Source organism: Rosa chinensis, chromosome 4 (genome assembly GCF_002994745.2).
Source record: "Rosa chinensis cultivar Old Blush chromosome 4, RchiOBHm-V2, whole genome shotgun sequence".
Classification (NCBI taxonomy): Eukaryota; Viridiplantae; Streptophyta; class Magnoliopsida; order Rosales; family Rosaceae; genus Rosa; species Rosa chinensis.
The window spans coordinates 20,005,614-20,023,665 of NC_037091.1; the positions used below are offsets into that span (position 1 = coordinate 20,005,614).

The window sequence follows — 18,052 nt, forward strand, 5'->3', positions numbered from 1 at the left end:
AGTACAGTACAAGTAGCTCGAACTGACTCTAGTTTTAGTTAGTAAAGTAGCTCTTACAAGAGTAAATGATTTAAATTCAATCCAACACCCTTAATTGTACACCTTCATTGGGAGACTTCGAGGTCTAGGAAACTAGTTGGGAAAAAATGTTGTGTAGCTCATACATGAAAATATCACATATTATAATTCGCTAATATATATACACAAAAATAAAAATAAAAGAATTATATACAACTTTATACCGGTTCCGGTGATCGACTTACACCTAGTCCTCACATGGACAAACTATTGGGAGGTTGAAAAATTGAATTATAGAACCATTGCTCTTAATCGAGATCATACAATGGAAAGAGACGTCTGCCTAACCAAACCATAAATATATATTATAAGACATAAGGAGATTGCCGACAGATTAAAAATTGGTCAAAAAATTCAACATGAAATGGAATTGGCTGGAAATGGTTGGATGGGAGGAGTTGATGTTAATACTAATTTTTGAAAAGGATGTTAGTACTAATTTAAGTTTGTTTTGTTGTGGGAGTCAGAAATACTCATTCGCCACCACAATGGATTGGACGGTGTTGATGGTCGGTCGTCACCATCCACTCAATGGATCAAGTTGTTTTGTATATGATTATGGAGAAAGTTGAGAGGATAATGTATGATATTAATACGAGTTAGTATGTACTATTATTTGCTAAGCACCAATGAATTAGCGTTGCAGACATATCGAATATGATTGACCTATGGAAGCACAGAGAATTACGGTTGGGAGTTTGGGACTACGCATTGAAGAAGACAAAACGTGAAGGGATTTAACTCTATTTTTTTTTTTCAAGGTAAGTTAACCAGAGTTTAAATTAAAATTTAAAAATTGATGAAAGAGTGATGTGTCAATTCTCAATAGCCTTAAATTAGATGGAGAGTTTAGATTTTATAAAATTAAAGTAAATTCACAAACCTCTAAAAAGAGCGGGATCCAACATTAATATAGACCCTAATACTGCTAGAATTTGGCCTTGATTATGTCCAACTCTTTTGGAAGAATTGCACCGGTGAGAGTTGCACGTATGGTTCACTTTTCTCTTAGATGTATTCACGGTAGAATTCAGACCTAACCATTACTCAAGAGGTGGTGGAAATTTTGCCAAAGTATTTGCAACAAAATTGCTTCCCGCAATACATAGTTGATATTTAGGAGTCGAGGTCAAGATGTTGGTCATCAGAGACAAACACTGCAAGATATCAATCCCGAAAGAAAAGAATCTTTATTATCTGAGAATTTATTGCTTGATCAAACAAACAAATAAAATTAGGAGGAAATCATTTGCGTGATATGAAATTGAGAACCAAGGAGAGACAAGTCCTCTCTAATCCCAAAACAGAAAAATAAAACTGAAATCTAGGAACCAAAGCCACAAACAAAGAATACAAGTATACAATTTAAAGAAGATCAAATAAAAATAACCAACAATCTAGAGGACATGGTGGCCAAATCTTAATAACGCACAGAAAGGAAGCTCGCAAAGACTCCCACTAATGGAACACTCATTTCTCTATACATGTAAGAGATACAGATCCAAAATGGATTCAACAAGTGATATATGCTGTTGTGCGCAAGTGATGAGTGAGTTACACACACGGGTCCAATAAAAACAATACTCACCCCACTTTAGCCATCCGGGTGGAGAACGTGTATAAGATTTTAATACAAAAGGTCTCGGCATTAGTGTATATGCTATAATTCCTTATAACTAAAGGATAACTCTTCACTTTTCTGATGTGAGATTTCATATAGCTCTAATTTAAACTAAACTTTTCCAACATGTACAAGGGATGCGAAACCTTCAAAGAATCAAGAGGAAATCATTTGCGTTTGTTACTAAAGTTGACTTCTCAAATTTTGTTCAAGGAGTTTATTACTAGATGGTTGCTGCCCATCACGGGTAGAACTAAGGTGGGCATAATTGTATCTAAAAGATACATTGACTTTTGCTCTGCTAGAGTTTCTTTGCCCTAGTAGTCTGAACTTATCGAGCTTGCGCAGTGATGGTGGAGGAGATGGTGGCTCCTCTTGCGCACCTTATATGGAGGCTTTTGTGAACCTTATTGGAGGAGAAGATGCAATTCACGATTTTTTTTCTCTACCTCTATGGCCGATGGTGGTGATCCCGTCTTTCTCAGCAGCGATCTCCAATGTGTAGGGGTAAAGGGAGAGGGTTTTGATCCGATAGGAGGAGGAGGACATCTTCGTCTTCCAATTCAAGGATCGAGATGTAAAGAATCAGATTCTCTCAAGGGGTCCATGGTTCTACAACAATTCCATGTTACTGTTGGCTGACTATGACGACGTTTCTACTCTCAAGGCGGCTCTGCTGCACCTCCTTGAGGTATGGGTGGCGGTGAAGGGTTTGTGCATCGCTATGAACAATGAGAAGGCTTTAACTTTGATCGGAAGGGCGCTGGGGACCTCATTATGGTTGATTAGGGGGCGGTGCAGCGAAAAGACCCAGTTTAGAGTATCTGGGTGATTCAAGATGTTCGTCGGAGGATCTGGGCAAGACAGATGTTCAAGTTTTCATCAGCTGTCTCGGTGACGGTTGAGCTCCATTATGAGAAATGTCATGGTCTCTGTGCAGCGTGTGGTTTCTTTGGGCATGGAGGAAGTGTTTGTGATAGGAGATGAAGGCGTTGTCGCAATGTCTGGCTGTGAAGGTTCAGACTGAGCTGGGTTGAGTTCGATGCTGAGTTTGCCGACTTCTGTGGCGGCGGTCGGAGGGCTGGGGATGTCCCATGCAACGTTGAAGGGGCTGGCGGTGCTGGAAGGGGCTGAGGTAGCTATGGAGGCGGGCTTGGGATCGGCGGCTGCTGCAAGTGCATCACGGGCTCTTTCAGAAATCTCAACGGGAAACCCTAATTTTGAATTAGGGTTGACCGCTGGGTTGGCTGGGTTAACTAGGCCAAAGCTACAGTTTGTTGGGTAGGGCCGTAATTCTGATGGGGACAACATGCATGGCTTTGCTGCTAGGCCTGTTTTTGTTGAAAAACATTCAAAGGTAGCTTTGGGTGTGAAGAGGAAGCAGTTCAAGCCGAGTTTAGTGATTATACTTAAGGAGTTTCAGCTGGATGAATTGGTGGAGGTCCCGGTTTCTTTGGGGCTAGCTCGAAAGAAAATGGGTCATCCTCGCGAACATAATTCAGCCAAGAAAATTGAAGGTAATAATGCACGTTCAGATATAAGCTCCAGCTAGACAAGGAAAGAGTTGTTTATTGTTTAATTGTTCTGGCTGGGGTCTTAAGCCTGTGTGAGTGTGATTAAGTTTCTATGAGTCTTCTATGACGTTTCTAGTTTCTTGCTTGTACCACAATTGCGTGATTGCCATGTGAGACCTAGTTAAATGATTTCTTTCCATATGAGGCAAAGCTTTGTCATTCTTGGATAGGCTTGCTTAATTGTTAGCCTCCTAATGATTTTAATTAGTTTGCTCTAGCTTGGATAGGTTTTACTGGATTTTATTGCCGGAATTCTTGTGTAAGCTTTGTAAGCTATGACCATTTGGTTGTTGGTTATTGAATAACAATCAACGTACTTCTATTAAAAAAAAATCACGGGTAGAACTAAGCATATACTCGAATTAAAATGGGTTGTGGACTAAATGCCTAAATCTAACTGCAATTCAACTTTTTAATTATTTATTTATCTTGTCAAGGAAACATTTTTTTTTTCTTTTCTATGATCTACTCTATGTGGTAATGTGGAATAGGATCATTTAAAAATGGGCAAAGTTATGTAGTAATTTTTGTTTTTGTCTTCCACTAGTAATTAACCCCAACGTAAACGTGCTTATTAGCTCATAGTTGTGAGAGGCATATACTTGCCAAACAAAAGCTTCTTTGTAACCAGTACCATCCAAAGGCTGTGAGGAAGAAGAAGCGGGCACCCATGAAATGGCAGTGCCCTCCTAGTGGGAGATTGAAGATAAATGTGGATGGAGCATTTCGAGCAGATGTGGGCTGTGGAGGCATTGGTGTAGTAGTCTAGGATGATGTTGGCATGGGTATTGCTGCTTTGGCTAGGCCTTTTCTACATGCACACTCAGTCCTCAATATGGAAGCTTAGGCGTGTAGAGCTGGTCTACTTGTTGGTATTCATCAAGGTTGGTCTGAAATTGAGATTGAAAGCGACTCTGCCATTCTTATTGCTGCACTTAATAGCGGAGAAAAGAATTTCTCGGAGGTTAGTCAGATTCTAGATGATTGTAAGGATTATATGTCTTCTTTTCAATCTGTTAGGATTCGTCATATCTACCGTGAAGCTAATGGTGTTGCAGATAGGCTTGCACACCTAGCTAGTTTTTTTTGTATTGATGATGTGTGGTTAGAGGAGACTCCTGCTATTATTCAGGATGTTCTCTACGAGAATTATTGTAATAGTACTTATGTAGCTCGAGGTTTAGGTTTTATGCCCCCCCCCCTGATGCAAGTTTTAAATTCAATAAATGGGCTGAGCCTCCCAGCTAGGCTGGGTTCCAAACCGCTTTAAAAATAATAATAATAATAATAATAATAAAAGCTTCTTTGTAACCAAACAATTCAATGGGATCGGGAATCATCTATGTACATCGCTCAACTGCTCAACAATCTTTCTTTCTTCAAGGTACTCAGCCTAATGGCCTAAAGCACCCACGTAATTGAGGTTCTTATACATATTTTTACTCATATTGTAGATCTTACTTATAGTTTCTCGTGAAAATTAAATATAATGGTAAAATTTTATCTTTAAATTATAGTTTTATAATTTTCGCCTATCATTTAGCTATTACAGTTCAAGTTCGCTCCCATAAAAGTAAATTTTTGGTTACGCCAATACTTGATTTGAAAGTATTGGTCAGCGCATTCTTTTATTATTATGGGAGAATTTTGTTGTAAAAAAATAAAAAAATAAAATAAAATACTCGATTTAAAAGTTGAAGCACAAACTAGGTTGTATATGATTCTCACTTGATCAATCAGAAACTAGGTTGTATATGTAGACTTTACGTTAAGCTAGCTAGATCTATGTCTAAAAATGAAAAAAAAAACAAAAAAAACTTTTTTTTTTTACCAAATTAAATTGCATAAAAGATAGTACATGGTGATCAAAACAGAAAGAAAAAAAATTATGTGTATTGCAAAAATCAGCTTTTAAAAAATAATATTAAACTCATGTCAAGACTTTGTAGTTGCCTAAACTAAAACACTATATTATTTGTCTAGGTTTCAATCCCATTGGATTTTATTAGGACAAAGTATCGACCAGATCACATCTTAACTTTAATTTATTTCAGTTGTATTCTGAATATTAATTTCATCAATTAAGTTCATCTTTCAATAAAAATAAAGAAAAGGCTAAAATATATTAACACCAAATGGCATAGTTTCTTAGATGTGCATGATTATTGAACGGTCACATATAGACGATGTGATCATATGGTCACATTTAAAGAATGCTATTGTCTGGCCATGTTTTTGTACTGAGCTACTGACATATATATGCAGATAACAATAATGAAATAACCATCCTTTCTTAGAGTATAATATTACATGTATATAAATGCATCATTCAATTTGTTAATAATATAAATCGAAATATAAAACTTAATTAGATATTGGAACAAATAAACTAATGGAAACTGTTATTAAAGGCGTACCGGTGATGCAAATCACATGAGGTAGAGCTCTCGTTGGTTAACTCACCCAAAGCCCCATCTATTTAACTAATTATGTTAGTTATAACAATGTGTAATGATAGTCACTTATTACAAGGTGTAATGATAGTCACTTGTCACTAGCAAATTGTTAACTCTGTGAAGTCTGTAATAATTGGTTAAACACACATATAGAGCAGAGGTAACAGAGTCTAAAACTGGTCCATCTAATCTACGTTTAGGCTTCTCTATATTTCCGCATTGGATTTTATTTATTATATGAAAACCACTACTGATCTCATAGCATTATAGCAACTAATATCATGCTCGAGTAGGTCCTTCTGCTACCAACCTTTACTGGCACTGAGTTTCCTGGTCCCGTGCCAAAGCTGCGGATCTGAGACATTTTTCTACGTTCATTTGCGCCTAGCTTGCACATTGCATGATTTTGGTCAAAAGTTAAAACACCCTTCCGACCAAAATATGCCCATAGAATAAGTTAAGATTACTAAGTACCAGACCTCTTTTGACTTACTGACGCATCAATTAGAAAGCAAATTTTAGGTGGCCTAATTCATACATTCACCAGCTGGTGATTAATGAAGTAAAGGTTGACCACGTTTGGGCAACTGCACGTTGTAGCACTGAGGAGAGCAAAGCTTTTCTACGAAACGAGTATCTAGGAGAGTGTTTGGTGAGAACTGAGAAGGCCATGGGCTTGAAGTGCTGTTCGCTTTCGATCGAATCCTTCGACATATTCTGCTTCAATTTCATATATGTTTCCTCTCCGCTCTTCCTCACATGCTTCTCAAGCACCCAACAGTTGCCCGATGATGACACTGCATATACGCGCTTGTGCTGGTTCAGGTTCTATCATGTTACTCCTGCTGCAAATGCATGCATCATTAACTTTTTCATTAATTAACCCACACTAATTTAGTTATCTAGATTTTAATGGGCTTATCTTCTTCCTACATGCACAAGGGACCAGAACACTAATGGGAGCATCTCAAAGATGATAAATATACGAGAAAATTTTTCAAACAGTATCCAAATTTAAGCTGACTCCTAAGTCCTAACTTCAATACCCGACTATGCAAAACTATCACTTTGGTACCTCAAGTTTGAAGCCCGACCCAACATTCATACATGCCATCCATGATGGTGTTAACTAACAATCCACATGCTAAATTTGGATGGGTATTTGGGTCATTTCGTTACCCAAACCTTATTTTGTAGATCCCTTCTTCTTTTTCCCTTATCTTTTGCAGATCCCCTTTTCTCTTTTCATTCCCTTTCTCTCTCTTCTGTTCTTCTTTTCCTACTGTACTTTACTCTTAGACCCAAGGCCAAGGCCAACGACAGCGTCGTTTCCATCGAGATCCTTCAATTTGTTTGATTACTTTTGGTTGATTTTATCCTTTTTAACTGGGTTTGTTCTTCACCCATCAAATTTGGGGATTTGCATTTTGGATTGCTTCATGCTTTTCTGAGTGTTGATGAAGAATTGGAAGTGTGTGTTGTGGTCTTCTTATTCAATTATACGAGTCATGACTGATTTGAGTGTAAAGAAGAAATTGGCATGGCCGACCCATGAGGAATTGGTGGTGATGATATGAAATTAACCTGGTGATTTGTTTATTTAATCCAACATGTTTCTTTGAGTTTATGAATCAATATTGAATTTCAAGTTTGATGCTTGCACTACACCAAAATTGGTCTTTTACGGCACACATGACCATGTGTGCCGTAAAAGTCTATTTACGGCGCACAAAAACACGCCGTAAAAGCTCGCGCCGTCTTTTACGGCATGCAAAAATGTGTCATAAAAGAACAATTAACACGCCATAAAAGTGGTTCCACAAATGTCACTTTGGTCATTTACGGCCCACATTGCACACCGTAAAAGGCCTCATACTTAAGGCATGCACTGCATGCCGTAAATGAGTGACTGAACTACGAGTTAAGGCGCACACTGTGCGCAGTAAATGAGGTCTTCTCAAACAAAAAAAAATTCTATTTGCTCAATTGCCATATATTCTTATTACCCTCATTTCATAAGAACTAGCACTTCATAAAAATTTCATAAAATCTTCATCCCTAATAGATGTCACTACATATCTCTTAGAATTAACTCTATGAGATGAGTACAAAATGAAATCTGTAACACATAATATCACACCACTGAAGCCATTCATTTATCCATGCTTTCAGCAAAGGGTTGAAGTAAAGGTGGTCGAATGAATTGTTGAACTAAAGCCATCTTCTCATTGAGTATGTTGTCAAGTTTCATATCATCTGGAAGTGAAGCAAATACACAAGTAAATTACTTTGTCATGCCATACTTCTCCAGCCCCATATTTAACAAAAAGCCCAGGCAAAGAAAAAAAACATGAAACAACCAACAATATCAATTAGAGATATCAAGTATTAGCAAAACCCTTCAGATTACGATGTGTGCATTCTTATCCAAAAGAATAATGATATGGTGAATTGGACAGATCATAAACTAATTAAGTGTGTACCACAAAAATGACTTTCCAATCCAATTAAAACAACTTTCCCATAAATGAGGATCCGTGTAGTAGGCTTACCAAGGATATTTTGGTATTTCTTAAAGTTGTTAGGAAATTCAGCAAGCATCTGTTGACATTCTTCCTATAGTTCCTTTGTCTCTCGTCTTTCCATGCTTGGATTAAAACTTTGAGGTAGATACTCTAAACACAATTAAAACAGCATGAGCTCAAGAACCCTCTACCAACACCTAATCATAACACAAAAATGTAAGATATCTGTATTCAAAACGACATATCCTTAACGGCATTACAAGCTCAGCAACTATGCATAGCAGTACAAAACCTGATCATATACAAAATCCTTGTGAACTCAGTTAAGAACCTCAAGAAGGCATCCCATTCAATGTATATATATTGACGGTTCTGAAAATAATCACTCCAACTGTTCCATTTAGATGCAGGCCAATGAGAAATATTGGATCAAAAATATGTTAAGTATAATACATATTGCAGATAAGAATATTAATCAAGAAAAGCTTCAATGCCTTTAGAAATAGAAGCAATGCTTATAATTGGGATGATTACGCTAAGAACAGCAGGCCTTTAGCCATCAATTTTCCAAAAAATTTCCAAATGTACACTGCTTACCCAAAGACCAAATATCTGATTTGGAACTGTAAGGAATATCAGTTCGGGACACTGCATAAGTCTAAGTTATATGTACTGTAAAAGTAGGAAGGACTTACATTTAAGTTCTCCAATCTAGCAACTAATTCATGTGAGAAAGGTTCAGGCAAGTTAGTGGTTTTCTTGTAAGACTTCTCCACCCATAGCCCAGTGGAGGTTTTGTTCTTCCTGCCCTTCATTGGCTCGCCAAGCGGAGTTTTTAGATACTCAGCAGCAAAAGTTTGTACAGCCTGCAGATGACTGACTGGAAGCCATAGGCTTAAAATTATACAACTAAGAAATTGCTGACTTAAAGACAAAATTACCTCCGACGTATCACGAATTTTGTGGAGTGAAGAATCTACACGCTCATATATTGAGTTCCTCTGCCAAAAAGATAAATACTTAGATATCACAATCCTAAAGAAAGTGTCTACATTTTTTGGCTATGTGGCACGAACTAATAAATGTTTATAATCAATGCAAAATTCATATTTACTATTTTCAAAGAAATTGACATAGTGAGACTAGCCTTACCGATGGAACATCTTGAAGCATTTGGCTAACTTCAGAAGTATTCGAGAATGGTCCAAATAGGAAAGTATTGATTATCACCAAGATGCTCTTTAGCGTACTTCATGGGGTCACGACCCACAAAGTAGCATTCAACAGAGTGCTCTGACAGGACTAAGCAGAACACACAAGATAAGGCTTGCAATATAAAGAGGTTATATTGAACTAAAAATGTAGTAAGCAGAAGACATAATACAATATGCTGGAACAATTCAAAGTGGAACTCAATTCATGAGGTCATTTCAGAGCTGAAGACATAAAGGTAAAACAATAAAGGGCTCTGAATGTCCTCTTTATATTGCAAGCAGAAGACATAATAGAATCTCCTCATAATACTTGCTTTCATAATACATGAAAACAATAAAAACAAACCTTAGCTAGCAAACAAGTATGTGCATAAAAGAAATCAAAAGATTATATATGTTCATATATATATATATATATATATATATTAGCACAAAGTCAGGACAAATCCCAGTGAAAATTTAACATTGCAATATATTGAACCAATAGATTGCATGCTAATAGATTCAGTTTGGAATGATTCCCATGTCCATGTGGATTAGCTAAAGCATCACCAATATATCACTGAACAGACTATTAATTCAAAAGACAATATGAGATGGATTTATGCAATATTGAGCAAAGCATCCTTCCAAGTAAATTAGGAAAGAAATAAAACCTATGCATAAGCCAACATTCGAGCTGCATATGATTCCCAAACAACTTGTACGTTCACAGTTCTCATCTCCTTATACTAACTTGTTCCTACAGTTCACACAAACAAAAGACCATATGAAAACTGGAAAATCAGGGTGCAACATTTACGATATCCTTTGCTTAACATTATTGAAAAGAAGGTGGAATATGCCATGTACTGAAATGAGTTATGTGATGTCAAACCCCAAGTAAAAGTAACCAACAATCATTTGAGTCTTCTCCCTTTGCAGTAGAGTGCAGGCTTATCCATTAGCTAGGCCACCTTGTGCTAACATGCTTATTTATAGCTAACTTAAACCAACTAGCAGGCAAAATTTCTTTCACAAAGGGAAAATAAAATGCAGATCACCAAATAAAGAAAATAGCCAATCAATCATCAGTAAAAACACATACACCCAATTGTCAATATTGACGAATTGGTTTCTCAGATAGTAATCAATACAATATGACATTATCATCAAGAAAAGCAAGTCAATAATTCACTAATATATGAATCCAATTGCCAAAAGAAAGAAATTTTCCATTATAGGCAATCACATAGATAATACAATTCTATAATCATTCATTCCATCAAATTCAAGCCTAAAGCAGTTGAAACCAAGAACCCAATCAACTTAATAACACAAATTCACACAAAAAGGAGAAGGAATTTTTTTTTTTTTTGAAAGGGAAGGAGAAGGAATTTTGGCAGTTGGAGAGAAGAAGGCTAGGCCAAGAAAACGTAAACAAGCTGAGCACATAATCAAAAGCTTTTAAGTCTTATGGGCTCGGAATAAAAACAAGCAATAAAGGGTTCAAGACCCAATTTTTGACCAAATCAAGAAATGTAAACAAGCTTAGCACAGAACCAAAAGATTTTAACTCTAGCAACGAATCTATTTCAGGATATAAATGGAAATTGGAGACACAGTCGCGACTAGCTGATACCCAAATAACCTAATTAATCATATAAATCTATAAAGCAAAAAAAAATTAATCGACTCCAAAGCCTTAATACCCACTTACCCAGAAGCCTCAACCCTATAATTGAATCAAAGCAACAGAAATCAATTATCCAAAGCTCCCTATTGTAAATGTAACTTCACGACCTTAGCACTCGAGTCACATAAATAGAAAGAGAGGAAGATGGAGAGGTGTTTACCAGACAGAAGCGACAACCGATGACTAGAGATCCTTCACATACTTGGTTAGTCGTCGACAAGATGAAGAGAAGGGTAGATGGTAAAGTGAGAGAAAGAAACCCTAATTTAGTTTGGGGAAGATGAGACAGATGTATTCGCCCACCTTGGATGATTGGATTAGTTTGAACAAGGATTAAGAGAAGAAGGGTGAGAGAGAAGAGAGACGAAGGGAGAGCTGATAGCCTTATAGCGTCTGGGTCTGTTTTGTGACTTTGTCAGGCGTGTTGGGTGGGAAATTAGAATTTAGCCAAAAAAAAAAAGCGGGATCTCAAAATTGTTAACCTTATTTACGGCGCACATTATAAGGATGCCGTAAATGTAAAGTAACATTTATGACATGCAATAAAAGCACGCTGTGAAAGACCTATGAGAGAAGCCTTTTACGGTGTGCATAAATAGCACCCCGTAAAAGACCAACACGAACACCTTATTTATGGCATACATTCGTAGCACGCTGTAAAAGACTTGCATTGTTGGTCTTTTACGGCGCGCGGTCAACGCACGCCGTAAATTTTAGGTGGAAAAAGCCCAGATTTGTTGTAGTGTTGCTTAGCTTTGTGTGTATTCAATTATGAAGTATGGCTCTGAGCAACGAGAAGAAAGTGAAGTAAAGAACAAAGAAGAACAGAGGGGAGGGGGAGGGAGAGGGGGGAGAGAGAGAAGAACAAAGAAGAACAGCGGGGGGGGGAAGAGAGAGAGTCCATGTCCTTGAAGAGAAGAACAGAATGGAGAAAGAAACAAAAAAAATTGATCTCATAAATTTTTTTTAGAGTGATTCTAGTTGGACCTTCAAATTTGATATTTGGATCTCCAACTTTTTTCAATTATTAATATACTTTGTCAGGTCATATGAAAAGACAAATAAGGACAAAGAGAGAAACCTGAAAGAAAAAAAACTCTTCTTAAATTACCTCCCCAAATATAACATTCAATTAAATTGATTTTTTATTTTTTATTTTTCTGGAATTTCCTTATTTTGACATATAGTTTTAAAATTTACCTAAAATAATTAAGTAAAAACAATAATTTCTATACATGGTCCATCATTTAATACAAAAATAAATTTAAAACAATCTGATTTGGAATTTCCTCAAACTAAATTCATTGAGTATTATGATATAGTTATTACTCAATCTTCCAACCAAAAACCCTTGAAATTCCTTCTTTTAACAAATTCAAACAGATTCCAGCAACATATCAAGACTGAGAACCTCTGATTAATTTTAGTGGAGGAGAGACCTACTCATAAGAGAGCAATATCATATAATCATTTTGATTCATTATTCTTCTCATGTTGAAGATAGAGATAAAAAGTAGAGTAACATATTATTGTATCTTATGTTCAAGGGTGTTTTGGTAAAAATAAAGAGGTCTATTTAGTTTTTTAAGTATTCTAAAAAATAAATTAGAGGTGTACTAAGTATGGGAGGTTCAAATAGCAAATTTGAAGGTCCAACTAGAACCACTTTTTTTTTTATTAAGTAAAAAAAAAAAAAAAAATTAGACCGAATTACCTCTCAAAACATGCCACGTGGCTGGGCTCTTAACACCGTCATGAACGGCGTGTACCATTCTTGGGTCGGGCTTCAAACTTGGGGTACCAAAGTGATAGTTTTACATAGTCGGGTACTGAAGTTAGGGGTTGGCCTTAGTTCGGGTACTGTTTGAATTTTTTTCTCTAAATATAAAAGTAACTATGTTGAAATAATTTGACATGTATCTACGCTAGGATACACGTACACAACACGATATTGCGGATTACTCGCTAAGAGAAAATTAATTATAAATGCGATAGAGGGCAGTTTATACTTTTGACAACCCTAGAGTGCCTTAAACGCAAACAGAAAGGAATAGAGCGAGCAAGCCAAAGTGTCTTGAAGCGAAAGTTAGAAGCCATTAACACATAAAATGGAAGGTAACGCACTCTGACCAATTACAAGAATGCAATTCTAGGGTTTTTGTAATACTGGAAAATTTAAGCTAGACCTAGCCGGGAAATGCATGGTTGGCCAAAGCCCTTTTTATAGTGGACCAATAGTTTGGTTATTAAGACTGGAAAACTGGAAATTGGAATTAGATGCCCCTAGTTTAGATTTTAGTGGAGATTTCTAGCTGTGCCCTATTTTTTTTTTTTTTGACGTGAAAACAAATGTATTAGAAACCAAGAACAGGGTACAACCTACAACTAGCCCACATCAAAGCCTGAAGGAACAAAATCCTGAGGAGAGATGTGAGATGCATCAGAAAACAACAAATTTAAAAAGGACGAAGGAGGATTGGAAACCCAATCCGTAGTACACATCCTCCTGGAAGCCAGAGCAGCAATATAGTTAGCTGTAAGATTGGCCTGTCTGCTGGACCATTGCCAGCTAACATGAGAGTGGAACGAGGCAAGAGAGCGAATTTTGCAGATTAAGTGAGCCATCATCCAATCCATATGAGATTTATCGGAGGTAAGAGTTGAAAAGACCTGGAAAGAATCTGATTCCAAAATCACAGGAGATAAGTTTAAAGAGATAACCATCGTGAGACCTGCCAACACAGCCAAAGCCTCGGCTGCCACAGTGGAGAAAGCATGAAGCGAATGATTTGACCCAGCAACAAGCTCCCCAGAAGAGTTCCTGATCAACACAGCAGTACCACAAGAGAGGGAGTCCGAGTGCCAAGCCGCATCGGTATTAACCTTAAATGTACCGTGAGAAGGTGGAGTCCAAAAAGATGAAGAAAAAGTTGGTGAAACATGACGAACACACCTGATCACTGGACGATTAAGATACTCAAGTGCAGCAGTAAAAGATTTGGAAGCCACCATATCAGGAATAGGAGAAGTGTGGTTAAAAACACACTCATTTCGATGTTTCCAAATGTGCCAAAGAACAAAAGTAACATGTGTGTGGAGTAAGGAGTTGTCACCGAACCTGTCCTTAGAAGAAGACATCAACCATTGAAACCAACGGGCTAGTGAAGAGATAGATTCCAAGGCAAAACGATAGCCAAGAGGATGAGCAAACCAAACACAACGAGTCCAAGAACAAGTAAGAGGCTATGCCCTATTTTCTTCATTCAAGTAATTAACACATATACTAGTCAATCAGCCCGCTAGCTATCGATTTGGAACTCTTACCTATTTGAAAAATTTATATAACTTATGCTCTTTTAGTCTTTTTAATGGTACTTAATAGTTAACACATATTCTTCAGCTTAATCACCACATTACACAGTTGATTTAATTAGTTGAAGTTCGGTCCAAAGCAATATTAAATTATTAACACGATGCACTTTTTAAGATTTATACTAGCAATGATTTCTACTGGTACAAAACATAACATTTGGGAAAATGCTCACTTTACCCCTTTTATACCAAATTACTTTCTATGCACCCCCACCAACTTATTTTTATCTATTTTCATAGAAAACTTTTTCAATTTTCTTCCCAACTACCCAAATCAGTTAATAGAATACCATTAATATCCTTTTTTACCATTCATGACCATTTTTTAGTTTTTGTAACTTTTACCATTTTACTATTACTTTGAATAAGTATTTTAATTTTTCTAACGAAGCAAGGTGGGCCCATATATATTTTGAAATTATTTGTTTAGATATTGATTACAGTTAGAATTCATCCTCTATATTCGAAGGTAAACAGTTAATTTTCATAATTTGTAATTTCAGTTCTTTCGAGACTAGATTTATTAGCCATTTTCAAAGAAGCTAGCAAAGAATTAGCAGTGGAAAAAGACAAGTTAAGAAAATTAAAAAAATTTATATCATGACTAAGAAGAGAATTAAACTGTAGGTTACTAGGATATTATCTTCATAGTCCAGAAAAGAATCTATAAAGTCGAGAAAAATATTAAAGATATCAAAGAAACTCTTGAAGAGGAACAAAAACTTCTTGATTATTTGAGTATTAGTTAGATCCGCTTGAACTGGTATCAGACTTGCTTAAAAAGCTCAAAAGGAATCCTCAATGGGGACAATATCTGATATAATAATAGAGAAGTTGAACTCTCTATTAAAACTCTCTGATGAAAAATATCAGAATTTGATACAAGAATTATCTAGATATCAAGATCTTCTAGATAAATTGCTAGATATAATCTACCAATTACAAAAATTAGAAAATAGAATAGATTATAGCAAAGAACTCCCTCAAAGGGAAGAAAATAAAAGTGCTAAAAAGTGTTAGCAGAAAATCAATGAACAAAAAGAAATACTGGATTCTATGAAACAACTGTTGAAAGAAAAGAAAAATCTTCCAGCAAAATCCACGAAATCTAATGGGTTCAAACCATTAGAAAAACCTGTGAAGAATCATGTTCCAACTATGATTTTTCCAGAACCAACAACGAGTTTGACTAGTATCAAATTCGAAAACCAAAGCATTTGGTAGCGAGAGATGCTAAAATGATGAGCATCTTTAGGAAAAAGAAAGGAGTGCAGTTCTTTTTTTTTTTTTTTTTTGGAATAAGGAGTACAGCTCTTAAATGCCAAAGAATTTGAATACAATGAAATAGAACAAGAGGTGAAAAACTCTTCAATTCCAAAACTAGATTTCAAACAAATCTATAAAAGAGAAAAAGTTGAATTGATGGATTATAGCAAAGAACTCCCTCAAAGGGAAGAAAATAAAAGAGCTAAAAAGTGTTAGCAGAAATCAATGAACAAAAAGAAATATTGGATTCTATGAAACAACTGCTGAAAGAAAAGAAAAATCTTCCAGCAAAATCCACGAAATCTAATGGGTTCAAACCATTAGAAAAACCTGTGAAGAATCATGTTCCAACTATGATTTTTCCAGAACCAACAATGAGTTTGACTAGCATCAAATTCGAAAACCAAAGCATTTGGTAGCGAGAGATGCTAAAATGATGAGCATCTTTAGGAAAAAGAAAGGAGTGCAGCTCTTTTTTTTTTTTTTTTTTTTTTGAATAAGGAGTACAGCACTTAAATGCCAAAGAATTTGAATACAATGAAATAGAACAAGAGGTGAAAAACTCTTCAATTCCAAAACTAGATTTCAAACAAATCTATAAAAGAGAAAAAGTTGAATTGATGGATAACCACCATTTCAAATTATTAGAATTTACAACTCCATCTACAACAGGAGAAACAGATCTCTTAATGATCATTCCTCAAAAGCAGCCCATTATTTAAGACTATGAGTCAAAACAGATGGTATAACAATGAAAGAAAATATGCAAAAACTAGCAATAATATACATAATATACTATAAACTGATGAGTACCACAGTAGAACTTAAGACAAGGATATCAAATATCTCAGGTCTTACTACTGGATTTCTCACCAGCCAAAAGAATCATTCTCAACAAATACATAAAGTTATGTGGAATGAGGAACTTTTCCTATAGAATGGAAATTATATGGTCCAAAGAAACTACCAGAAAGTGCTAAATTGACAATCTACGAAAGTAGAAAGACTGGAGATATTAGTCTAAAGTTTGATAATCACAAAAAAAGTGATGTATGTCCTGAAAATATCAGGATAAACAAAAATTTTAGAAGATGGAATAGCTCCAGAGAAGCAAGTACCAGCGATACTAAATTCATTGTCGAAGAACCATTACATGATCCTATTATTGAAGAAGAATTAGAAGCTAATCTAAATAGACCAGTAAATATGCTTAGAGTAGAAAAGCTCTATGAACTCTATGAAGAAGCAGAATCCTGTAAAGATACAGAACTATTAAAACAACTAATCGAATAAATGAAAACCTTTAAGATAAGAAAGGCAAGAGAAGTCCTTCCTTATCAAGAAATAGAAATGGAAGAAGGAGAAAGCATCAAAACTTTCATTACTAAAGAAAAGGAAAAACCAAAACTCCCTATAAAAAAAACTCCTACAGGCAAAGGAGAAAGAAATTCTCAAAGATTTGTCCCAGAAGACAATCTGCCTAGGAAACCATTACCAATTATGGTATCTGGTTGAATCTATGCAAAGTTCTAGATACAAGAAAAGCTATTGACTAATGGGTAGACAGCCTTATGATGGCCTCTGCTCTTACCCTTGGAAAATTCGAAGCACCAGATCTATAGGTGTATTATGAAACTACCCTTACTTGAGTAGCAAAGAAATACTATTTCTCTTTCAAAGAAATAGAAGAGGAAAAGAATGGTTAGAACAAACCAAGAACTCAAAATCACCATATGATTTTGCAGTACCATTATATGACCAATTCGAGGAGATCTTTCAAACATAAGTGAAAAGCTAAAGAATTAGCCAAATCAAACATTTATGCTCTCAAGATCTGCGACATGAGATACTTTGCAGAGTATCTAAATGAATTCCAAGAATACTACTGTACAATAGGTGAACTAGAAAACACTGATCTAATACACTTATTACATAGGAAACTCCCTGAACCATGGAGAACAACTATGAGGGAAAGTATAGCTACAAAGCCTATTGAAAGATTCTCAGTATGAGGAATTGCTAATAGAATCAGACAATTATTGAAATAACAATGCAAAGTAAATCTGAAAGCCAAAATGGCTAAGAAACAAATCAAAGGAGTTGAAAAGTTCTGATATGGAATTATGGATATACCCACTAATTAGGGGTGCCATGCAGCAAAATTTCGCAAAAAAAGGAAAAGAGAAATATTACTCGAAACGGTTCAGAAAACTGAAAACAAAAATTGAAAATTTAAGAAAAGCTCCAATTTCAAAAAGGATAAAAGAGTTC

The 18,052-nt window shown here is 35.8% G+C and overlaps 1 protein-coding gene across 1 annotated transcript; it reads right to left on the reverse strand.

The window, feature by feature from the left end:
• Positions 1-8,818: 8,818 nt before the first annotated feature.
• Positions 8,819-9,814, reverse strand: LOC112200118. The gene is made up of 3 exons (XM_040517912.1): positions 9,407-9,814; positions 9,196-9,255; positions 8,819-9,120 (listed from the first exon to the last, which is right to left on the reverse strand). Exons 1-3 carry the CDS (start codon positions 9,425-9,427, stop codon positions 8,890-8,892), a joined length of 312 nt encoding a protein of 103 aa, XP_040373846.1. The 5' UTR covers positions 9,428-9,814; the 3' UTR covers positions 8,819-8,889.
• Between the last annotated feature and the right edge of the window lie 8,238 nt (positions 9,815-18,052).

What these genes read in the sequence shown, in the direction of transcription:
- LOC112200118 (XM_040517912.1), bottom strand. Translation starts at nt 9,427, where the DNA reads ATGCTTCAAGATGTTCCATCG. An exon ending in TGCTTCAAGATGTTCCATCG is followed by an intron (nt 9,256 to 9,406) that starts GTAAGGCTAGTC and finishes TCTTTTTGGCAG; the next exon opens with AGGAACTCAATATATGAGCG. An exon ending in AAATTCGTGATACGTCGGAG is followed by an intron (nt 9,121 to 9,195) that starts GTAATTTTGTCT and finishes AGTCATCTGCAG; the next exon opens with GCTGTACAAACTTTTGCTGC.